The sequence below is a fragment of the Gigantopelta aegis genome, chromosome 4 (assembly GCF_016097555.1).
Source record: "Gigantopelta aegis isolate Gae_Host chromosome 4, Gae_host_genome, whole genome shotgun sequence".
NCBI classification, from domain to species: Eukaryota; Metazoa; Mollusca; class Gastropoda; order Neomphalida; family Peltospiridae; genus Gigantopelta; species Gigantopelta aegis.
In genome coordinates this window covers 47,165,215-47,187,415 of record NC_054702.1, presented here as the reverse complement: position 1 = coordinate 47,187,415, position 22,201 = coordinate 47,165,215, and the positions used below count along the sequence as shown (strand labels likewise).

At 35.3% G+C, this 22,201-nt stretch overlaps 1 protein-coding gene across 1 annotated transcript in view; it reads right to left on the bottom strand.

Annotated features, from left to right (window-relative positions):
• Positions 1-22,201, bottom strand: part of LOC121370630 (GTP-binding protein 2-like) — a 59,401-nt gene that overhangs the window by 10,745 nt on the left and 26,455 nt on the right. Inside the window, exons 5-11 of the mRNA XM_041495995.1 lie at positions 20,615-20,812; positions 19,188-19,362; positions 16,763-16,979; positions 8,214-8,349; positions 5,087-5,145; positions 3,539-3,710; positions 1,816-1,977 (exon numbers count right to left, since the gene is read on the bottom strand). Coding sequence (XP_041351929.1) covers positions 1,816-1,977; positions 3,539-3,710; positions 5,087-5,145; positions 8,214-8,349; positions 16,763-16,979; positions 19,188-19,362; positions 20,615-20,812 — 1,119 coding nt within the window. The remainder of the gene's footprint in view (positions 1-1,815; positions 1,978-3,538; positions 3,711-5,086; positions 5,146-8,213; positions 8,350-16,762; positions 16,980-19,187; positions 19,363-20,614; positions 20,813-22,201) is intronic.

Genomic DNA, 22,201 nt, shown 5'->3' with positions numbered 1-22,201 from the left:
ATCTGTGAAAGAGAAAGAAAATACCAACCATGACACAAACACAAAGCCAGTCAACAAAAGACGCCATACTGCAAAGGCGGCCAACACGAGGTTAACCGACAACATAAAAAACAAACATTTCATGTAATTAAACACTTGGTAAAACCAAGTGAAATACACGAAATGACACAAAAAGATAACGAATACGAAGGTGAAAACATTCCACCCAAATACACGAATACAAAACCAAAGGTCGATGAAAAAAAGTTGACTCCAAACAGAGCCAAAGAAAAGACGTCCAGACCCTTTAGCGAAGAGAAAAAGAAGGAAGTTACAGTCATAAAGCAGTTAGGTCTTGATAACCCAGCACATCATGAAGCCATTTCTCAGGGGGATCTACTTAAGATCCGCGAACAACAAAAACTAGATGATGCCACTCAACTTCTGCAAAAAGTTTGGTTTGATCCTACTCTGGGTTTTTGTCATAGGGGATGTGAGAATCAGCGACATTTATCCACCGGTTCTTTTGTCGTTGAAACTGATGATGTTGGGTGTCAATATCTTAGAATGACCCACAGTGAAGCTACAAAAAATCACCCTGATGGAACTGGTGACACAGAAAAAGGCAAAACACGCATTTATGTCACTGGTACTCACTCATGCCCTGTCCTGTCCTTTCGTAAATATGTCTCCAAGTTAAACCCTCGAAACCAAGCTTTTTACCAACAACCCCCAAAACACGTCACTGAAAGTGACAATGTCTGGTACACAGCAAACCCATTAGGACACAACACACTAAGCTTAATGATGAAATGAATTTCAAAAGACTGTGGTCTCAGGAAAGAGTACACAAATCACTGTGTTAGGTCGACAACCGTTACTCTCTTGTCACATGCCGAGGTGGAGGCTAAAGAAATAGTAAAAATCACTGACCACAAAAATTAACAAGGATTGTCCTCTTACAATACTGAATCTTCCACCGCACAAAAGCGTCACTATTCTGCTATTTCACAAAATGATGTGCGCAAAACACATTTACAACAGTCTCAGCTTCAGTTTCCAAGCCTTTGAATATCTCACAAAATATAAGGGCTGGGATGTTTGGATTTTTTCAAACTGAGGACAGTAATGGTGTGATAAATAATTATTTTCAGAATTAAGACTGCATTAAACGTTGCAGCTTGGTCTACTTTTGGGAGGGGTGTGGGGGTGATTTATTAAATTTCAAACAAACGTGTTATTTATTGTTGTTTATGAATTTTCCTTTACATCTATTAATAAAATAGACAAGATAAAATATTTGTTCCAAGTTCTACGGTCGTATGTATTTATTTATTATGTTTTTATACTGCAAACAGGTGTTGACATTTCAACATTATCCACATTTTAATCATGGTAGAATGGAGATAAACATACTCTGATTTCATTTTCGAGGTAGGTTATCATGGATTTAACACTGCTAAATGTGACATTTAAAACCTCACGCTATCGTGTTCGGTTTTAAATGACATTTAGCGGTGTTAAATCCACGATAACCTACCTCGAAAATGAAATCAGAGTATGTTTATCTCCTATCAACTAATATGTATGCAAAAGCAGTTGTAAAATTATATCAATTGTTAAAGCAAGTGAAATGAATATAAAATGTGGAAGTAATAAAAATAAAATTTGCAAATAAATAATAAAATATATAATATAAATATATTTTTTTTTTTACCACCTAAAAGTGTTGATGAATATCCTTTTTAATAAATGAATTTCTGTACTCAAATGCAATAACGGTTGAAGAGAAGAATATTGAGTGGAATGTCCATGTTTGTTAGACACACTACAAACCTGGTTCATCTTGACAATGACTGCAGTTTGACACACGGTGCCAATATGGACAGTGATCTGGAAACCAGTGGATATTCGACTTGTGTGGAACAGAACGTACACGTCTGCCTCAAACTCTCGACACGAACATAAGTCTTGATTGTTACTCACTAACACCATTCCCTGTAATTCACAATAAGTGTGACATTTTAGCTAAAATAAACCAACATGAATAGACATATTAAGTAGCCGATTCAGACATAAGAAAGTTAAAATTAGTGGAATTTTTTTACAATATTATTATCATGTTGTACAAAGCATATAGAGGATATTTCATGTTTTTTGTCAAATATGATTTATATCTCATCTCGTGAAGTTTGCAATCATATCACACTCGTCACCCAAGCGTGAGATATGATTGCAAACTTCACGAGATGAGATATAAATCATATTTGACAAAAAACATGAAATTTTCTATTTATTATATAACTTTTGGCAATTTACCTTTATTTTTAAAATGCCAGCAGCAAAATAGTTCTGGCTTTCTTACAGTGAAGATAACACTTTCTAGTGACGATAACACATTTTAGAGTGAAATAGTGAAATTTTCACTCTAAAATGTGTTATCGTCACTGAGTGACTGATAACACTTATTTCACTGGTATTTTAAGAGATTTCACTAAATGTTATATAATAAACAATATTAGAGACAACATTAATCTATTAGTTATGAAATAAATCCAGTAATAAATTTCTACAGTGTAATTAATACAGATTACAAGCATGTGATACCCATTAACCTTCTGACTACTGCAGGCGAGATATCTCGCCCGACCTCACGTCAGTCGACATACTGTACACTGTATACAGTGCATTCCCCAATTCATATTTTCTGCCGTTTTGCACATGGCACTCACCGGAAATGTAAATATAATAAAAGACAAAAAGATTTCTTTTCAAAATGGTGGCTTTTATTTTGATTTTTTTTCAATTGAAAATACCTTGAAATTTTTAGTTCAAAAAGTGGTTTTCGGCAAGTATTTTCATTTGACAACAATGGCAGCATGTCGCAGTCATTTTCATGGATTGATAGCCGATTGTGACAGCTAATTTGATAATAAATTTGATCGTTTTACCAACAACGAAAATCACCAAATATTGCAATATGAATCGTAGTTCGGGTTTAAAAAAAAATTCTACTCAGAAAACCACTGTTATCGGGAATAATGAACATAAATACTGGACAGCTGGCCACAAATGCCCGAAAGTAAATGCGACTTTTTCGCCTAATTTTAATCACTTAACTGATCTAAAAATCATAAAAATTACAAAAACCCACAGAAATAATACTTACCGATTCAAAGATGAACTTTATTTCATGTATTTATAAAACATTTAAGTGAATGTCAGTAAAAATTATAAACTTGTACCCACTCAACGTGGTTTTTGTTAAAAATAGTCTAAAGGTTAAATATAAAAGATGAAATGATTTTAAAAAGTTAAAAACACTATGCCATCTTTATGTTTAAATAAAGATAATATTTCTACATTTCAGATCAGATCAAATCAAACCCACTTTGTGAAAAATACTTCATTGATGTCATGTTTAGGATATTAAATTCTAATAAATATATACATTAAAAGAAAGCTTTTGTTGTAAACCAACCTTCCTAAGATATTCTCTGAGTATTAAAGTATGATAGTAAATATTTACATGAAAAAAAGCCTTTAATTGTAAACAAACCTTTCTAAGTTCTTCTCTCTCCACATCAAGAAGTGCAACAGTGGCCGTCTGCCCAGCCTGGATAAGTCGGCATGGTAACCGATTCCTCTGTACAGTTTTTACTTTCACCAACCTAAATAATCCATTTTCGTAGGGCCCAAGCATCACCTTATCTCCCTCTCGTATTGAACCTCTAGAAATAGATTTATGTGTGAATAGCAAAAATAAAAAAATAAATATTTTATCTATTAAAGTCTTTTAAAGTCTAGTTTTTACCTAGAAAAATAGACACTAAATTTAGTCAATCTACAAACCTGTAACACATATGGATAAAGTTAGAATGGAGTGAAACAAGAGTTTGTGATGTTGAAATACCCTTAAAAATCAGACTAAAACTCTACCCCATAACCATTACTTCTCAGATGCACGTGCATTTTTAAAAATATGAGAAATGCATTTTGTGGTATTAAAAACACCATGATGACCAGAAATACTTTGGATTTACAGAAATGAATAATTTAATCAAAAATATCTAAGTAAAGTATGATTTGAATTGTAAAAAAAAATGGCTCTAATAGTGAAAAATATGCCTTAATGTTTAAAAACCTGTCACTTTAAATATTTCAAGATATTTCATATATCAGCTTTCATTTTTAAACTAACAATTAATCTCTAATAGATCTTTAAAAACTTAAACACTAAACTGAAGTGGTAAACTAGCTCTAATTGTGTATGTGTGTGTAGTTGTGTGTGTGTTTGTGTGTGTGTGTGTGTTTGTGTTTGTGTGTGTGTTTGTGTGTGTGTTTGTGTGTGTGTTTGTGTGTGTGTTTGTGTTTGTGTGTGTGTTTGTGTTTGTGTGTGTGTGAAAATGAATTTTAATTTTTGTTTTCCAAAAGTAATGTCTTACTTATGGTACATTGACCTTCAGGATACTGCAGGTAAAATATTTGACAATGTCACAAATATTGACAGATTATACAATGTCATGTTTATATGCCACATGCATCGATTCACAAATATTGACAGATTATACAATGTCATGTTTATATGCCACATGCATCGATTCACAAATATTGACAGATTATACAATGTCATGTTTATATGCCACATGCATCGATTCACAAATATTGACAGATTATACAATGTCATGTTTATATGCCACATGCATCGATTCACAAAGATTGACAGATTATACAATGTCATGTTTATATGCCACATGCATCGATTCACAAATTCGTTTTGCACTCCCCAATGGTTGGAAAATGGTCAGGATTTCGAGTTGAAAAGGCAGTCTTTCCGTGATTACAACAGTGGAATGTCTCAGTTATTTTGAAGAATAACTGATAACTGATGGTGACAGTTGATTTAATAAATTTGACCAACTTCCAAACAATGAATATCATGAAATATTAGGAGATGAATTTATGTATTTTTGAACTATTTAATATGTGAGAACATTTGAGCAAATGTTAAAAATGTCTACTCTCTCAATATGATTTTTGTCAAACATTAATCCAGGTTAAGTCAAGAGACAGTTCAGTTGGAAATCCTTGAGAGAGAAATGTTTACCTGCGGATGTTTCCACCAACAACCGATCCAACTCCTGGTACAGAAAACAGTTCATCAATCTGAAAAACAAACTTTCAAAATTAAATTATGTAAAAATTCCCAGATTTAAAAAAGTAAACAAATTCTCTATCTTATTCAAATTGGCATCTGCAAAACAGAGTTTGAATGATATTATTATATATTAATTACAAATTGGTTTGTGTTTTTGGTCTAGATTCTCATTCTCGTTCTACATTTTAGTACAGACAAATCCAATCTAATTAAAATTAGCTCCACTAACAGCAGCCTGTTGGAGCTCATGTCCAGTTGACCTTTCAATTGATCAATCAAAACCTTATTTGCAAAATCATGCCAGTGATTTGAAAAGAATTTGAAAATATTCGGGATTATGCCGAGGGTATACGAAATTATTTGGGTGAATTACGAAGTATGCCAAAAACTAATTGCAATATAAAATATTATATAAAATTCGTTTCAAGACAAAACAAAAAACCATGATGGTATAGCCATAAAATCTGTTTATACTAGTATATAATTCAGAGTTTATTACTGCACTTTTCCTCCATGTTTTTTAATGTTGAAACAGACCAGCAAGTTCGCCTATTGCATAAATAGTCTTGCCTGATATTTTTAGAATTTGTATGCTCCCGAATAACGTTATAAAAGGCGAAGTGTAATTGGTCGATATTTAAATTGTTATTTATAGATGAAATGTCACCTGGACATGGGAATCCATGCAATGCTGTTAGATCTACTGGCAGACCAGTAGAGCTAATTTAAATCAAACTGAGACAAATCTGCTTTTATGGATACAGGGTGCAATTTGTTTTGGACATTTTGATTAGCAGTTTTTCCTACTGGATGGAGAAATGAATAGCAACTACTGGAATTTAATTAGCACTTTTATAAAATGAGTAAAAATGAATAAAACACAATATTTTTTTCTTCTAAAGTTTTTGAACTGATTGATCAACCAATGGGAGTTGATTTGTATATCTGATCCAAAGTGAGAAATTGGGGTCATTTCAGTGCCCCATGCCTTCTTGTGGTGTTCTGATTGGAATGTTTTACGACATTGTCATTCCACTCATACATGTACCTTCGATGGAAGCCCGTGCAAAATTCCTCATCTCTTTCCGACGTACTCGGTGCATACGGAACACAAGATTTTGACTACATGTTTTTGATCTTGGGAGCATTCGTATTGCAGCCATTCTGACCCAGGATCTAGATATTTTTTCCACCCCTCAAAAGCTTAACCTTTTGCCATGTCCACTCGTCATGACTCGATCACGTGCACACGTTTCTACACACAAACCCTATCGACACAGGTCAACCTAAAAATAGTATGCTTTCGATTGATGAACAAAGTAAGCCTAAATTATGGTGTTTGGAATGTTATTTGCCGAGGCAATTCGAATGCTGTTAGTTTCAATATAGGTTACAAAGTCATAGCTGCTTGCAAATTAGGTTACCCTGATGACATAGCAACTAGTAGGCTTACGTCACTGTTCTTGTCAAAACATTGAACATCCTCCGCGTATTCGACAGTATTTTCTATTCGAAATACTGACACACGTGTGGAGGTTGGAAATTGAGATTTAAAAAAAAAGCCAACTGCTATGTGTGCACTACAAAACATTCTATTCCCGCGATTTCAATACAAATATCAATTTCGCTATTAAAAAACATGCATTGCAAACTGCAAGTCATTATTAAATATTGCATCACGATTGCAAGATTTTGCATCACTTTTTGCAATGCAAACCCGGTCATTTTGCAGCATGGGATATGCCTCATGCAACAAAGACATATTCAAATAACCTGTATCTACAATAAAACTAAGTTACGATTTTGACATAAGTTAAATGCAATTAGGACCTCTTCATGATTTATGCAAACCCAAGTATGATTTTTCCAATTGGAGCCTCTTGACATGTACTATTTTTGCTGGTGAGTATTTTGTCTTAATAAAATACTAATTTCAAGTTTCATATTGTGACTTTTATCATTATCAAGTTTGTTTATAAGCAAAACAAACACAAGAGGCAACAGTTAATGTCACTTGTAGTGCCTATACATGTAGAACTGACTTTACATCCACCTATCCAGATATGACTACCGGCCAGAAGCTAAGTTATACTGAGTAGTTTATATATAACTGGCCTTGGTGGTAAAGTGGTTAAACCATTAGCTACTACTTTTGTTTTCCAGAGACAGTTCTACAAATCAAGATAAAACAAAGAAAACTTTTTCACTTCAAGATACAATAGAAAATCAGTAACACACTCAAACTATTAAGCAGCCATATAAGAAAATATTTCAAAAGCAGTGATGAAATTGGGTTACAAAAACAAATCCAGAAATGTTTATATTGTTGGTTGGATACTCAAACTGGCCCTAAGGCAAAATGATCTAAAATGGTGGGTCCCATTCAGATTGTATACAAAGCATCAGCTGAAACCATATCGTACATTTGAAAAAAGAGAAAATGGAACTTTGTTTTGACAAACATCGGAAAACCCTAAAAATCAGTACGAAACATTTAAAATCAGGAATTCATGATAAATTTGGAAAACTTTCATCGCTGAAAAAGTTACCTCAAAATTAACCTTCTGAATAATGAAGCGAGATATCTCACCACATGACATGGAATGCATTCACCAATTCATATTTTTAGTTTTTCAGTGAGAAATACCTGGGAATTTTTAATTGAAAAAATAATTTTTGTCGAGGATTTTTGCTTCATAACAATGGCAGAACATCACAATTATTGAGGAACTGATTACGAATGAATTTGATGATAAATTTGACCATTTTACTAACAAGAAAGATCACATCTGGCGACAAATGTATGTCGCTTTACCAATTTTTGGGCATAATTTAAAAAAATATTAATTACTCTAAAATATCACCAAAAAAAAAATTAATGGTTGTGCCCCCTGAACATGTGTTTTTTTAAAAATCCTGTAGTCTAATGATTAATAAAGACAGTTGACCACCTAATACTGGTTGATCTACACTGTATTATATTATGTGGGAGAACAATGGTCTTTTAACAGACATGGCCATTTGAGCAGGTTCGACTGTATGGTATGAGGCTCAAGTTATCAAACATTTACTTTACCTGGAATTCAGTGCTGTGCTGCACTAATTTTTCCCTATCTTTTCGACTCTTCAGTGGAGGTAGAACATTGAGAAATTTTCTCAGCAGGTCAAGATTTTTACCATTCACACTGGATACCATAAAGATGGGTGTTATACTGTAAAAGAATGACAATGTCCAAAAATATGGAAAGAAATATCACATTTTACATAACACCAATAAGTAACACTGTAAATTTAAGTTAGTCCTGTTGTTTGTTACTCAGAGATAAAAACAACCTCAGTAAAATCTGAAGCCTAGCACACAACAAGGTATTTGTTATATCGGTCACAAAAGCCTGGTGGAGTATGGGTAATCCAAGTGGGTCTGTTCACCAAGGGTATCAATCCCACAATACATCCCAGCTGAAGAGACGACGACCATGGAGCTATAGCACGCTCCAATTACAATGAAAGTTTTGGCTGAAACTACAAATAACTTGTTTAAAGGGACTATCGTGGGTTTCTAGTCCTAACAAGAGTTCCATCTGTTCCCCCAACAAAATAAACACACATGCTGCTTTTTCCCTGTTTTTCAAAACACTACTTTACCGGAATATTTTAAATATAAATAATTATGTACACATAAACACATTTGGACAAATTATTTAAAATTTCATTTGGCTGTTGGAAAAAATAAGAAATTGACGTGTACAAAATTATTTTAGATAAAAATCAATATTGACATACAGTCAAATCTACTTTATTGCATACTGGTTTATAGCATAAATCAGTTATTTGCATAGTATTCGGCTGCACAGAAAGAAATGTTTTATTTAACGACGCACTCAAGATATTTTTACGGTTATATAGCGTCAGACATATGAAGAGTTCAGGTGCAAAACGTGATACAGTCAAACCCGCTTATTTGCATACCCTCGGTGCTGCTCGATTTTGTGCAATTAACCGGGTTAGTCGATTAACCGATAGAGTACCGACTTTCACTTTGTAACAGCCATCCAACTACAAAGTGGCATGGGAGACAGTCTAGCATAATGCGGTACTTCATACCGGAACTATTACAGTTAACACATGTCACATGCAGTTAGATATATATAAATGTAAAAAAATATATCTATCGATATATATAATTAGCATGGCGTTTTTGTTTTAATCTGCCAGACCAGAAATCATTTTCTAAAAAACCAACAACGTCCGTCACTGGGCGTCGTTTTCTAAAAACACAAACTGGCGTCGTTTTCTAAAAACACAAACTTTGTGCATTAAAAAAAAACCCACTGACCATCCACTAGTGTAAACAAAGTGTATTAGCCATGTAGTTAATGAGATAAACTTGAAACAACAGAACCATCAAAAAGTTCACGTTTCATCGGTGCACGTGTTTACAAAATGACGTCAGTTTCCGGAATTACCGGGCTGTTGATTGACCGAATAGAATTACGTGAACTTGTATGCATTTGCTGGTATGGTGTTCTTTCCATCCCAAAAGATACGGCAAGCTTTGGTATTATTTGTGATCCCCAAATAATGACTTTGCTATAGTTAAGCAATTAAAGTTAAGCTCGGCTAGTGAGTCGTTATCAGTTCCAGCAGTCTGCATTGCATGCATGACCGGTCTAACACAATTGACTGACCTTCATGGTGAGGTCCGACTGATTGGTGTCTAACAATATAGCAGAAACTTAGGGACGATCCATAAATAACGGTCTTTGTTATGTTTGTTTTTTTGACGACCTCCCCCACCAGTCTTTTTTTTTTCCGCTACATTTTCCGGGAAGCAAGTGATAAATCGTTTCTTTTGCGTTTAACAGATATAGCGTACACTGCATCTAATGAATAAGTGAACAACAACCCTTTCTCGGTCACATTTATTAAAAACATAACCGCCTAGGACGATTGATCTGTAATCTTTTAATTATTAACAAGGCTTCTCAACATAACGTAATAATTGATACAGAACAATGATTGCCCTGAACACGTCAATCGAATAGGGCCTCAATAGTTGAGTGCGCATGCGTACAAGCGCACAGGCGGTACTTCTAAAAATAATAGTCGGAGAGTTACTTGTTATTGAGATGGCCTCTGATTAACAGCAATATATTGCAAACAAAACATTAGGTCTTAGGTTTATTCAACTTAATTATGTCATTCTTAAATCTTGTAGTCGGGTATTGTGATTCGCCAGTAGTAACGTGCACACCATCTCATTTGCATGTCACACGTCGACTCTGTAAACAGCGATTACACTTACAGTCGGCTTACCACACAGTGAGCTCAAACAAAACAGATTAATCGGTGATTTATTTGAGTTTTTTTGCCAAAGTTTGATAGACATTCTCAGTCATTTGTGACATTAATTTAGCACCAAAAAACCCCAAAAAATCGTTATTTATATGTGCAAATAACCGATATATAGCCTGTAGTCTGTGCAATTAACCGGATGTTTTGTAGTGTTATAAGGGCAAATGGTTCCGTGTTGGGTGAAAATAGTCGATTAACCGAATTATGCTATAAACTGATGTGCAAATAAGTGATACTTCTGAGCATTTCTCATCTTATTCAATAAAGTTTTTACATCATCTACAGAAATAGTATCATTAATGAACTTTCCTATATATCATCGATCATTTGGTCTGTGGGTGTATTTGAACATTCTGCTTTATCTTTAGATTTTGAGTCTTCACTACATTTTTTGGGTTCAGTTCGGGGCTGTTCAAAAGTAGTGTCTGTTTTTTCGGATTTGTCAGAAAGTGAAAATAATTTACCAAACTAATGCATAATCTGTATAAAAGAATGTGTTGGTTCACACATAGTTAATACTTAATTAATTAACTCATTCAGTCATTATGTATGGGTGGAGTTAAGGCAATCATCACAATCTAATTTTAAAACAATAAGTATATCTTATGTGCAAGATCAGGAAGTATGAGGGTGTGTGTATGGTGGGGTGGGGTGGTGGGTGGGTTGAACAGTCCAGGGCTAATATTTCCAAATTATTGAATTGAATAATTAGTAAGTAAAATGTTACCGAATTAACAAAATAAAATAAAATAAAACAGTCTGGTTATCAAGCTTTAATTTAAACTGACTTCAAAAGCATAGCAATACGTTCGAATCTGTGCATGTTCGAAACATAGTGGTTTATCGAGACTAGTCTGGCCTGGAGCCAAGCGATGGTTGGCCCATTTCTATGAACCAAATTGCCAACGAAGAGAACCATAATAAGATTACAATAGACAGTAATTAAGCGTTCCCAAATTTAGTAATACATCAAACATTTCTATGTTAGTTCGCTGATATTATGTTCCTAACCTTGAATTACCTGCTCTTTTAATCACTACATCTTTTTGTCGGTTGTGGAAATGTACTTCAGTAATATCCATGCAAACATTGAACCAATGCGCAAAATACATCGGCAAATGTATCCCATGCACTGTTTACAAATAAGCAATCTTCGAAAAGTAATGGGTTGTGTTTAGCCACACTTGAGCAGAAAAATGTCCGCCAGACTGGTTTGTGTAGTTAACGGTAAACCAACTGGCCACATTGGAAACCAATAATAAAAAAAAAACTGCCTGTAAAGAAAAAAATGGAACCAACAACTAAAAAAAAAAGTTAAGTTTTTTGTTTGTTTGTGTTTGTTTGTTTTTTTGTTTTGTTTTTTTTTGCCTGGAACATGACCCCCTAGCAAAAATGATATGAGAGTCCCCCTGTTCCTATGGAGTGCCACCCGCCCCAATCGCCGTTGATGTGATAGTGTTATCTTGCCGTCTTGATTATGCGTATATGTATCTTAGCCGCTAAAACCTGCAATTGCAGGCCCGCAGACAATGGGGAGGGGGTGTCGCTGACTTTTTAATTAACAACACTTAAAATAGTCAAAATCATTATTTAAAAATATAACTTGTAAAGCCCAGATGCCAGAAAATCACATTTTAGCCCACTCGTGCAAGGCAAGTTTTGTCCCACCATAACCCTAACAACCCTCCACTTTCAAAATCCTGGCTACGGGCCTGCATTGTATTATTAAAAAGAGGAAATCACTTTAACAGTTTAACGTAATTATATACCTGTATTGTATGAAGATTCATGCAATTGCATATTATACTATATATTATTTTATTGTTCTAACTGCTTAATGATAATATTTGTTTCAAATGTTTTTACTGAATATTACAGTCTCTTCAGAGAGTTGGTTATTGGAGTTTCATTATTATTGAAAACCTACCTGTACTCGACTATGGGCCAGGTGCGACTGAGCAGTATTGCACTCATAACAGAACAATCGTACTCCAATGTAACCATCTCTCAAAATATGGATACGATCATTGACAGATTTGGCAGAAGCACTTAAGCTAGGGGCGAGACACATATACTCAACAAAAAGAAGAAATTTCCGATTTGTTGTGTTAAAGAATTCATTGTGTAATGAAATTATATAGGTAGTATTAGCCTTGAGCTGTATTATCAGGATTCATGAATTTTATCGATTACTTTTGCACTGTTAATCGTAGATAATGTGAAATTCAATTTGCATGTGCATGCATGGTTCGACATGTCCCGTGTAGTATTCGGTCAATTTGTTTTACTTGTCTTGCTGACACTGTTGTGGTGAACGAAAACGTTTTTTACATTGTAGCATTTTTAGTATGCCAAGAATACCCAATAATTTACGCGAACAGGCGATTGGCATGCTTGATGCTGGCATGTCGACAGAAGACGTTGCAAGGCATGTTGGGAGTTCTAGTCGAGCGATACGAAATCTTTGTGTAAGATGTCGAACGACAGAAAGCACCAACGACTTGCCACGTCGTGGACGTCCGCGTGTTACAATGTGTGGTCAAGACCGCTATAGCATGAACACGCATTTGCGCAATCGATTCCAAACTGCCACTGCTACTGCTGCTAAGACACCTGGGCTTCATAATAACCGAACCAGTGGGCAAACTGTACATAATCGTCTGCGGGAGAACGGTTTACATGCACGTCCTTACGTCGGATGCGTTTTAACGCAACATCATCGTCTAAATCGTCTTAATTGGGCACATGTACACACTCGTTGGATACGGCGACGCTGGAATACCGTTCTTTTTTCGGATGAATCCAGATTTTGTTTACAACGTAGTGATGGCAGGGTGCGCGTCTACTGTAGGAGAAATGAACGCTATGCTGACTGTTGTGTTCTTGAACGAGATCGTTTCAGGGGTGGGGGTTGTGTCATGGTCTGGGCAGCCATTGCACATGGTTATCGTTCACCACTAGTCGTCATTGATGGCAATTTAAATGCTCAACGTTACCACAATGACATTCTCGCTCATCACGTCATTCCTCTGTTCCATAACAACGCCAACATCTCGATTTTTCAGCATGATAATGCCACCTCTCATACAGCTAGAGACATTGTAAATTTTCTTAGGACAAATAACATTGATTTCATTGATGACTGGCCCGCTAAAAGTCCTGATCTCAACCCCATCGAGCATGTCTGGGATAGTCTGGACAGACGATTGAGGCGTCGTCCCAACCCACCCGCTAACGTCAACAAACTTCGTCAAGCGCTCATTCAGGAATGGAACAATATTCCACAGGCAGAAATCAACACTTTAGTCAATTCTATGCGCCTGCGATGCACTGCAGTGCTCAATTCAAGAGGTGGTCATACCCGTTATTAAGTGGGGGTTTTTTTTAACCCCTACCACACTTGGTCAAAATTTCTCCCAGTTTCTCTTAACCTATGGCCATGATTTTTGCACCAAACGATGCATCATGGAACACTCTTTAAACGCATATATAACAATTATTCCCCCGGTTTGTTTTCATCAAGTTATGTTCAAGCAAAGTTAGCGGAAGTTTCTTATTTTGTTCAGTATATTTCTTTTTAAGACCAGCATATAAGTTACAGAATTAGTTACACTGTGAAACAATACATTTCTATTTTGTACTTTAATACTCGTTAATTGTAATCCATGTACAATGGGTAGTGGTTCGTTTGCAACCCTATTTAGCTGTTTCGTAATGCTTAATGCAAATGTGAATAGGCCCTAAACATAATCGAGATTTGGGCTTCTTTTTTTTTTAAACTCTAAATTCGGGCAAAACTCAGCCTGCCCCCTCCCCCCCCCCCCATGAAAAATTGGAGCCTGTACGCCTGTGAGGGGCTGTATGATGAGTATAATGTTATCATTAACAGTCAAGGATTCATATTTTATGAAAACAGGGATCTAGAAAAATAACAATTGAATCGCTAAACGCGCGTATGGTAAAAAAAAAACCCAACAAGCATTGGTATTGAGCATAGCTTTCGTTTTCTATTTGGTGTATTGACGACATCGGAATCGCTTTCATAAATAATATTAAAGTCAGTTGCTCACCCTTGATTGTTAATTCGACAAGGGTATTGCAATTGAAGGTCCACCAATGACTTTATTCGAAACAGAATGAAATGTACGACATGTTAAACATATTTACAGTGCCGGTACCAATCACATGCCAGACACGGTTTCAGTTGAGAATGCATTCAACAGTGTCAGCTGTTAGAAAAATTAATCTCTAAACAACATGCAATATCAAAAGCAATTCGCCGAATGTAAAAAAGTCAATAGTTATATTTAACTGACATTTTATCATTTTTAGGGTGATCGTTGATATTTCGTAAACGTATTTATTTTATTGACCAGTTATACTACCCCTTTTTTCTTTTTTATAACAAAATCATCAATCTTTTGGCAGCTCTTGACTGCACATTTCTTAATTCTTTCCCTTTGCTCTAGTCGTCCATGATAGCGCGCCACAATTACTTACATGACAGACTGGTTCTCAATTGAATATACCCATAACAACGCCTTGTAATACCATTTGTGTAACACATGTACCAATTTAGGCCAAAACAATATTTATGAAAATTTCCGAACGCTGCAATTAATATTTGAGCTTCTACAGAGACGAGCCAAATAATATCAGAGGGTGGGCTTCCAATAATGGTTTCGAATAAACTAGCATTTAATACAGCTATCTGTTAGGGTAAACGTTAAAATACTTATAATAGGAAATAAAAAGCATTATAAATTTTTGGGCGGAACTCCAATTCTCGTGGGGTGGTGGGGGGGGGGGGGGGGGGGGGGGGGGGGGTGCATTTTGCACCCGTCGCACCCCCCTGACTATGGGCCTGGAATGACATCTGGAGTGGGGAAGGCACAGTCTAGTGGGGAGATAAGCCAGATTTTAATCTGTATTTACATGAATATGGAATAGGAAAGAAAACCATGTACATTTGTGCGGAGGTGGGAGCACAGGCTTCTACCCCCAGTTCCTACAGGCCTGGCTTACATTATGTTAATACTTTTATTTATTATTCATGATTAAATATTTTTAATTTTCTAATTAACTGAATGAAATAAGCAAAATAAACACTACGCTTCTTATATTTTTTTCAATGCAATCGGTTGACAATTAACAGTTGCTAATTTAAGTGATGTTTATTTCGTCTGTACGTGGAAATTGCGCCTTGCCACATAATACAGTTTCACTGCTCAACACCCCTCAGAACAATACATGTAGGTGTGGACTGTGGAAAAGCCGTATGCAACAAACTGCAATGCAAGCTAGAAATAGCATCAATAAACACAAATGCAGATTTGTAACAATGCAAAATTAAAAATATTTAATCTTACAACATTTATACTGTTATTTTATTTATTATTATTTTAAAATACATGTATAAACAAATAAAATTCATACATGTATCGGCATTAATACAGTGTTCTGCAGTTAAGAGTAAGGGGTCGTCTAATAAAACACTGACACTTTAAAAAAAAAATTAAAATGTCGATCAACATTTTTCATTTGGGGATGTACTTTTAGGGGGGGGTCAAAAGTGTACTCTTTGTACACTTGTGAAAATTATGGACAGCCCCTAAGATAGACTGTCCACAAGGCATTTGTAAAGTTTATCATTGGTTATAATCTGGAAATGGGGCTCTATCGGATAATCTGTTATACCTGTTACTAGCATAAATTTGATACACACCGGGGCTATGCAATTAAGCAGATCTGACTGTACTACAAAACATTATGTTGTCCAGAAATGCATTGGTTATGACGATATTGATTTTTTTTTATGATGTAAAAATATTTTATTTGCCAAAAACATTTTAAAATGGCTAAAAACTCAGGATAGTCCGTTTAAACATATCTGACAAAAAGTGCTGATGACGTTAGGCAATTTCTTACAAACACATCACACATGTGACATGGAGAGAAAAAAACTACATTTTTGCCACCCAAACTCCATATTAGTTAGCAGCATGGTCATATATCAGTTATGGAGTTCTGAATGGAATACAGAAACCCTGGTGGGTCTATGAGATCTATAATCTACAAGGCCCCAGCTAATAAAACACTAAAATCAAGTCTCGAGCTTTAACAAAGTATCACCTATACAGGTCTTCAGTTTTGTAAGTGCACACCCTGGTTTATGATCTTTGGCACATCAGAATAAATATTCTGCCACAGAGCAGAATGATTCAGAAGATAACAGATGCACATCACGTGAATCAATATGAAATGACTTACGCCTCAGAGTCGAAGTTTGAAGCAGCAGTGATGGCGTCATCCTCTGTTTTTATTCTAATAGGTACCTTCTTACAGCCAGGCCCTTTGAGGATAAGTTCTAATTGTCGCAGAGCTTTCTCGACCATCACAGAGCGACACAGGTCAATCTTCGTGACAACAACAAACACAGGCACTCTCAGAGCCATTGCATACCCCAGATGTTCTTTGGTTGTTCCAGCTGACAAAAATAACAAACACAAGTAGAAAATAATTTTAAAATATTATCTGAAAGTAATTCGGGAAGATTCTAGGAATAATAACACAATATTCTTTTCCTAAGTTAAAATTTAAAATTAAATTAAAACTCAATTTGGTGAATTCAAGAATTAACTTAATTTGCTAGTTTGTTGGCTTAAAAAAATTAACCAGCATTAACTTATTTGGTATGAATTTCCAAACATAACTGAAAAATTATTATCACGGTCAAGGTCATTGAGAACTTATGTTACTATAACTCCTACCTGCATCGTATCAATCGACATAAATATACTACAAATATAAATACTACCATCCCTCACCATTAAAGTGAATCAGAAAACATTGGGGGTCAAGCTGCTCATTTCAGAGATAATGGGTAGCATCTATGACTACCCTAGTTCCACACTAAATTTGAGGGGTTTTTTTTACAGGTACCCCATACATGTTTCAAGCACAAGGCTACTTGACACAGTGGTACTAGATGAAATAAAATTGCATACATTTTTTGCCCAGATGAAACAAATATTTTTTTTACAACCAACAATCACATTTATTACCAATCATAGGATTTGTGATGTTAACTTCTGTATCAAAAGTTGGAGGCATCTCGAACTTTGACCCAGCCGGAAGTTATTTGATTTAGTACTTACTACCTATAGGATCTTGTTGCCAGGTATATACCAAAGTTAAATATTGACAAATTAAAGAAGAGGCACTTCTGATCATATTACCAGTCATTAAGTCAAGAACTCTCCTACTGAGTGATACTGACTCACTGAGTGAACATTATGTTCTTTCCCAAGTAATAAGTAGGTTGACACTAACATGTTTGACTTTAATTCTCTGGAAAAACAACTGCTTCTTTTTACTAGCAGGTTACTTTAGGCTTTAACCCTTTGAAGTCTGAGCTCCTGGCATGTTTGGCCCAGCCGCCCTGAGCTCCTGAGACGAAAATCAGGAAAAAAATATATATATGTACTTATTTGTTTTTCAGACAATAAGGATATTTTCTGTCATTGTTATCAATTTCAGTGTTATCAATATCAATATCACTTTATAAATCAATTTCGGATTCAAAATACATTATCATACGTTGTTTAACTTATTTCTTCATCGATGGAACTCAGTATCACAGCTAAAACTTGTTGAACAGAGAACAATTTTTTAACCATTATTTTGCTCTGATTTTATATGTGTCAAACAGGGAAACTTTCTTGGAAACACAGAAATTACATTCACAGGAAGAAAGAAAGAAAGAAATGTTTTATTTAATGACGCACTCAACACATTTTATTTACAGTTATATGGCGTCAGACATATGGTTACCGTTAAGGACTACACAGATTTTGAGAGGAAACCCGCTGTCACCACTTCATGGGATACTCTTTCTGATTAGCAGCAAGGGATCTTTAATTTGCGCTTCCCACAGGCAGGATAGCACAAACCATGGCCTTTGTTGAACCAGTTATGGATCACTGGTTGGTGCAAGTGGTTTACACCTACCCATTGAGCCTTGCGGAGCACTCACTCAGGGTTTGGAGTCGGTATCTGGATTAAAAATCCCATGCCTCGACTGGGATCCGAACCCAGTACCTACCAGCCTGTTGACTGATGGCCTAACCACGATGCCACCAAGGCCGGTGCTTCACAGTAAGTGTAGACTGACAATTAGATAAACAAAGCTGTTGACTGGTCGGGAAGTTGCCTAGCGATATTGTTTATAAACAAAGACACATGGTGGCCGGTTTTCCAGCCGCTGGGGTATTTGGAAGTTGATGACACGGCCGGTTTTCCGGCTGCTCGGGTTCAAAGGGTTAATATTTGCTTTGATTTTGACACTGGAAGAAGCATATACAGTATAGTAGTAGTCAAGTTGTTTATTTTTGCCACAAGATACTTCTCTTTGAATTGTGTTATCAACTTCAGATGTACTTGGATCTCTCCAGTCTTAGTTTGGATCTGATACGTGACTATCTCAAGATTTCACGTCAGATGAGAAAACCAGGCTACTTGTAATACAAGAAACATTATCTGTTAGTGACAACACAGGTCTGATCTGAGCTCTGGATATCCCAAAATCATTCCATCACAATAACAAAATGAAAGAGATGCTCTCGTCAATCCTACATGTAAACAAGTCCAAGACAGAGGTAACATTAAATGAGTACTGTAAACAATATATAATTACCCATGCCAGTACTTGCATTAACTGTGAGCATAGCACAGTCAGGAGAGTTTCCAGTTAGTCCAAAGATGGTTGTTTTCAGGTACTTGTGATGTCCAGCCAAATCTATCAGAGTGATTAGCTTAGTTGAAGCTTCACAAATATCCTCAACACTCCTCGATCCACTGTAGTTGACAATCTAATAATAATAATAATAATAAGAAGAATAATAAGAAGAATAATAATAAGAATAATAATAAGAATAATAATGCTGCTGCTGCTGCTACTACTACTACTACTACCTATTTAATCACATCTGAGTAGTGGGTTCTTGCTTAATGTACATATGTATTATCCATATAGGCTGAGAGAAGTGGGGAAAGAAACATTTTATTTTCCTAGGGAAAGAAAACAAAACATTTTTTCCCCTAAATACAATCTGACATCATAATCAGTGCTTCACTATAGGCTTTGACATCACAACTGTTAGGCAACAACAAACAACCGTAACTATTTTTTTTAAGAATAGTATTCATGGTGGCAGTTATGTCAACAACTCACTTACGTCATCAGCAATATGTACATCACAGCTCAACTTGTAAACTTGTTTTCAATAACAGTATCGTTTGAAAATCTTCTATAAAATGATAAAGATTGACAATAGGTAATAAATAGAATATTCAATTTGCTACTCAGCAATACCATTTATCTTGCACTCATGAAAGGCTCGGGACGGACATCAATTCACTCGTGCAAGATAAATGATATTGCCTCATAACTCGATGAGTATTCTCTAAATCTCCCTTTATCAATTCAAAGAAAAATTTCAAAACTTAGCTTATTAAAAACTCACTCTTTCACTCTCTATCTGTGTCTCTCTCTCCCCACACACATATTCACAAACACATAAATGTACTAAAATAAAATAAATGTCTGAAAATGCCATGATTTTAAAGTAGTGAATTACAGCTTTCATAAATAATTATTGGCTACAGGTAGCCAGGGAAAGAGCTCATAGATTATATTAATTTGTCACAAACTAAAAGAAACCAAACATTAACTTGTAAAATGGAGATCCTGTCTGTTCCAGATACGGTCCCACAGGCCTCTGAGAATTGAACACTTGTGTCACCCTTTCCTGTTTGTGTAAGCTCTTATGTCCATGGTCTAAATTTAATGCATGAACGAAAAACAGGTAATGCAAAATTAGATCTGCATAAGCAACGTTGTATATGCGAACAAACAATCATTCTTACAATTTTCAAAGGCCTTGATACAAGAATAATCCAGTTCAATCCAGTTTCATTGAATACACAACAGTATAACTAAAGGTGAAAACCCTAATACAGTACAATTTCTAAGATTAAAGAAAACAAAGTGGATCCTAAAAAGTAAACTTATTAAGTGAAGAGACACTGTAGCCTAGACAGTGAGGTACTGAAACAAATTACCTCTCCACTCGAGTCAAACCCTATAATCTCATGGCTGATGCTAGATGTGCGGCCTGACTGTATTTCGTGTAAATGGCGAAACAGATTCAGCCTTGCCCGTCCTCTTCCATTATCGAGCTCACCATGAGTCAGTACACCTAAAAGTGTGCTTTTTCCTGCATCTACATTTCCTAACACAGCCAAACGTAGATCTATAAACTAAAAACAAAACAAACGTTAATTAACCCCTTATACATTAATATAAACATTCTTTATTGTGTATTGTTTTGGTGTTTATGGTTCAATGCAGAAGTTTTGCTGCTTGCTAGTAAATAACATACAGTGTACATGTATATTCACTAGCTCATTTTTTGGGGGTCATTACAGGTAGAATAATGAAGCAAAGATTGCTTTCTTTAGGAATAGAATATGGGACAGAGCTATCCCATGAAAGAAAGCTTTGTAAGAAATTTCTATGTGACGTCGTTGGTAATATAATGTCGTTGGTAATATGACGTCATACTAATCCGAGATAGTGATGTGAGGTCATCAGACAACAATTTTAAATTGATATTTTGTTATTAAAACCTTCATTATAAAAGTAATCTTGTTAATTTGTAGTGTTAATTTATATTTAACACTAGGTCCTAATCTAGAATTGAAAAAGTAGGAGAAGTGACATTTTTTGGTTGATTTTGATAATAAATTGAATAAGGTAAAACATTATTTCATCAAACTAATCGGTCATTACAAAGCTCGTGCGCAGAAACCATTTTCCGTTAATAGCCAGGTTCGCGATTACTTGAGCGAGTCGTGGATACCATCTAATGCCAAAGAAAAAACACTGTCCGACATATGGCGACAAGGTGCGAAGTGAGCTATGTCAATAGTTGGGATCTTGACGTCTTCTGTTGTATGATTTTGTTTTTAAAATTGGATTAGGTCCAAAATATTACGTTGACTTTGACTTCTCACTACTGCTAATAACTTGGTGACTTAAGTCGACTCTCGGAGAAGAAAACGATTATTTTTCCGGCAAGATTAGGGCCTGAAAACATGAGAAAAAAACATGGCAAATACAATAGTGTAGTTTATTTATGATAAAAAGGTCAAATGGTCTGCTGTCCGTTTGTGTAAAATAATAGTTTATTTACTGAATGGATGAGACAAAAAGCCTACCACACTCGAGAGCTACCAGTTGAGCAAAAGATTATTTTTAGACTTTTTACACGGCTGTTAACTCATAACAATTTCATGTTTTTATTGTGGATGTATTCCCTCTAGCCCCCATTTGCCTTTTCTCTACTAGCTGTACCAATAACATTATAGGCCTACATATAGAATACTAAACGAGCTTGCCTGTCATACCATTTTTATGAAACGAGTGAACAGTTTTGATACCAATACTGTTCACGAGCAATGAGATGCAAAGTAAAGTCATTCGAATACCGACGTCATACAAATAATAATAATAATAAATACCCAGCAAGTCATCTGCACGTGCCAATATTACACTAGTTAGATATTAAGTAATTGTTATGACATGAGTAATATCTTACACTGGTGTGTAATAAATAACCCCAATTACATTTTTACTAGCTGTACCAA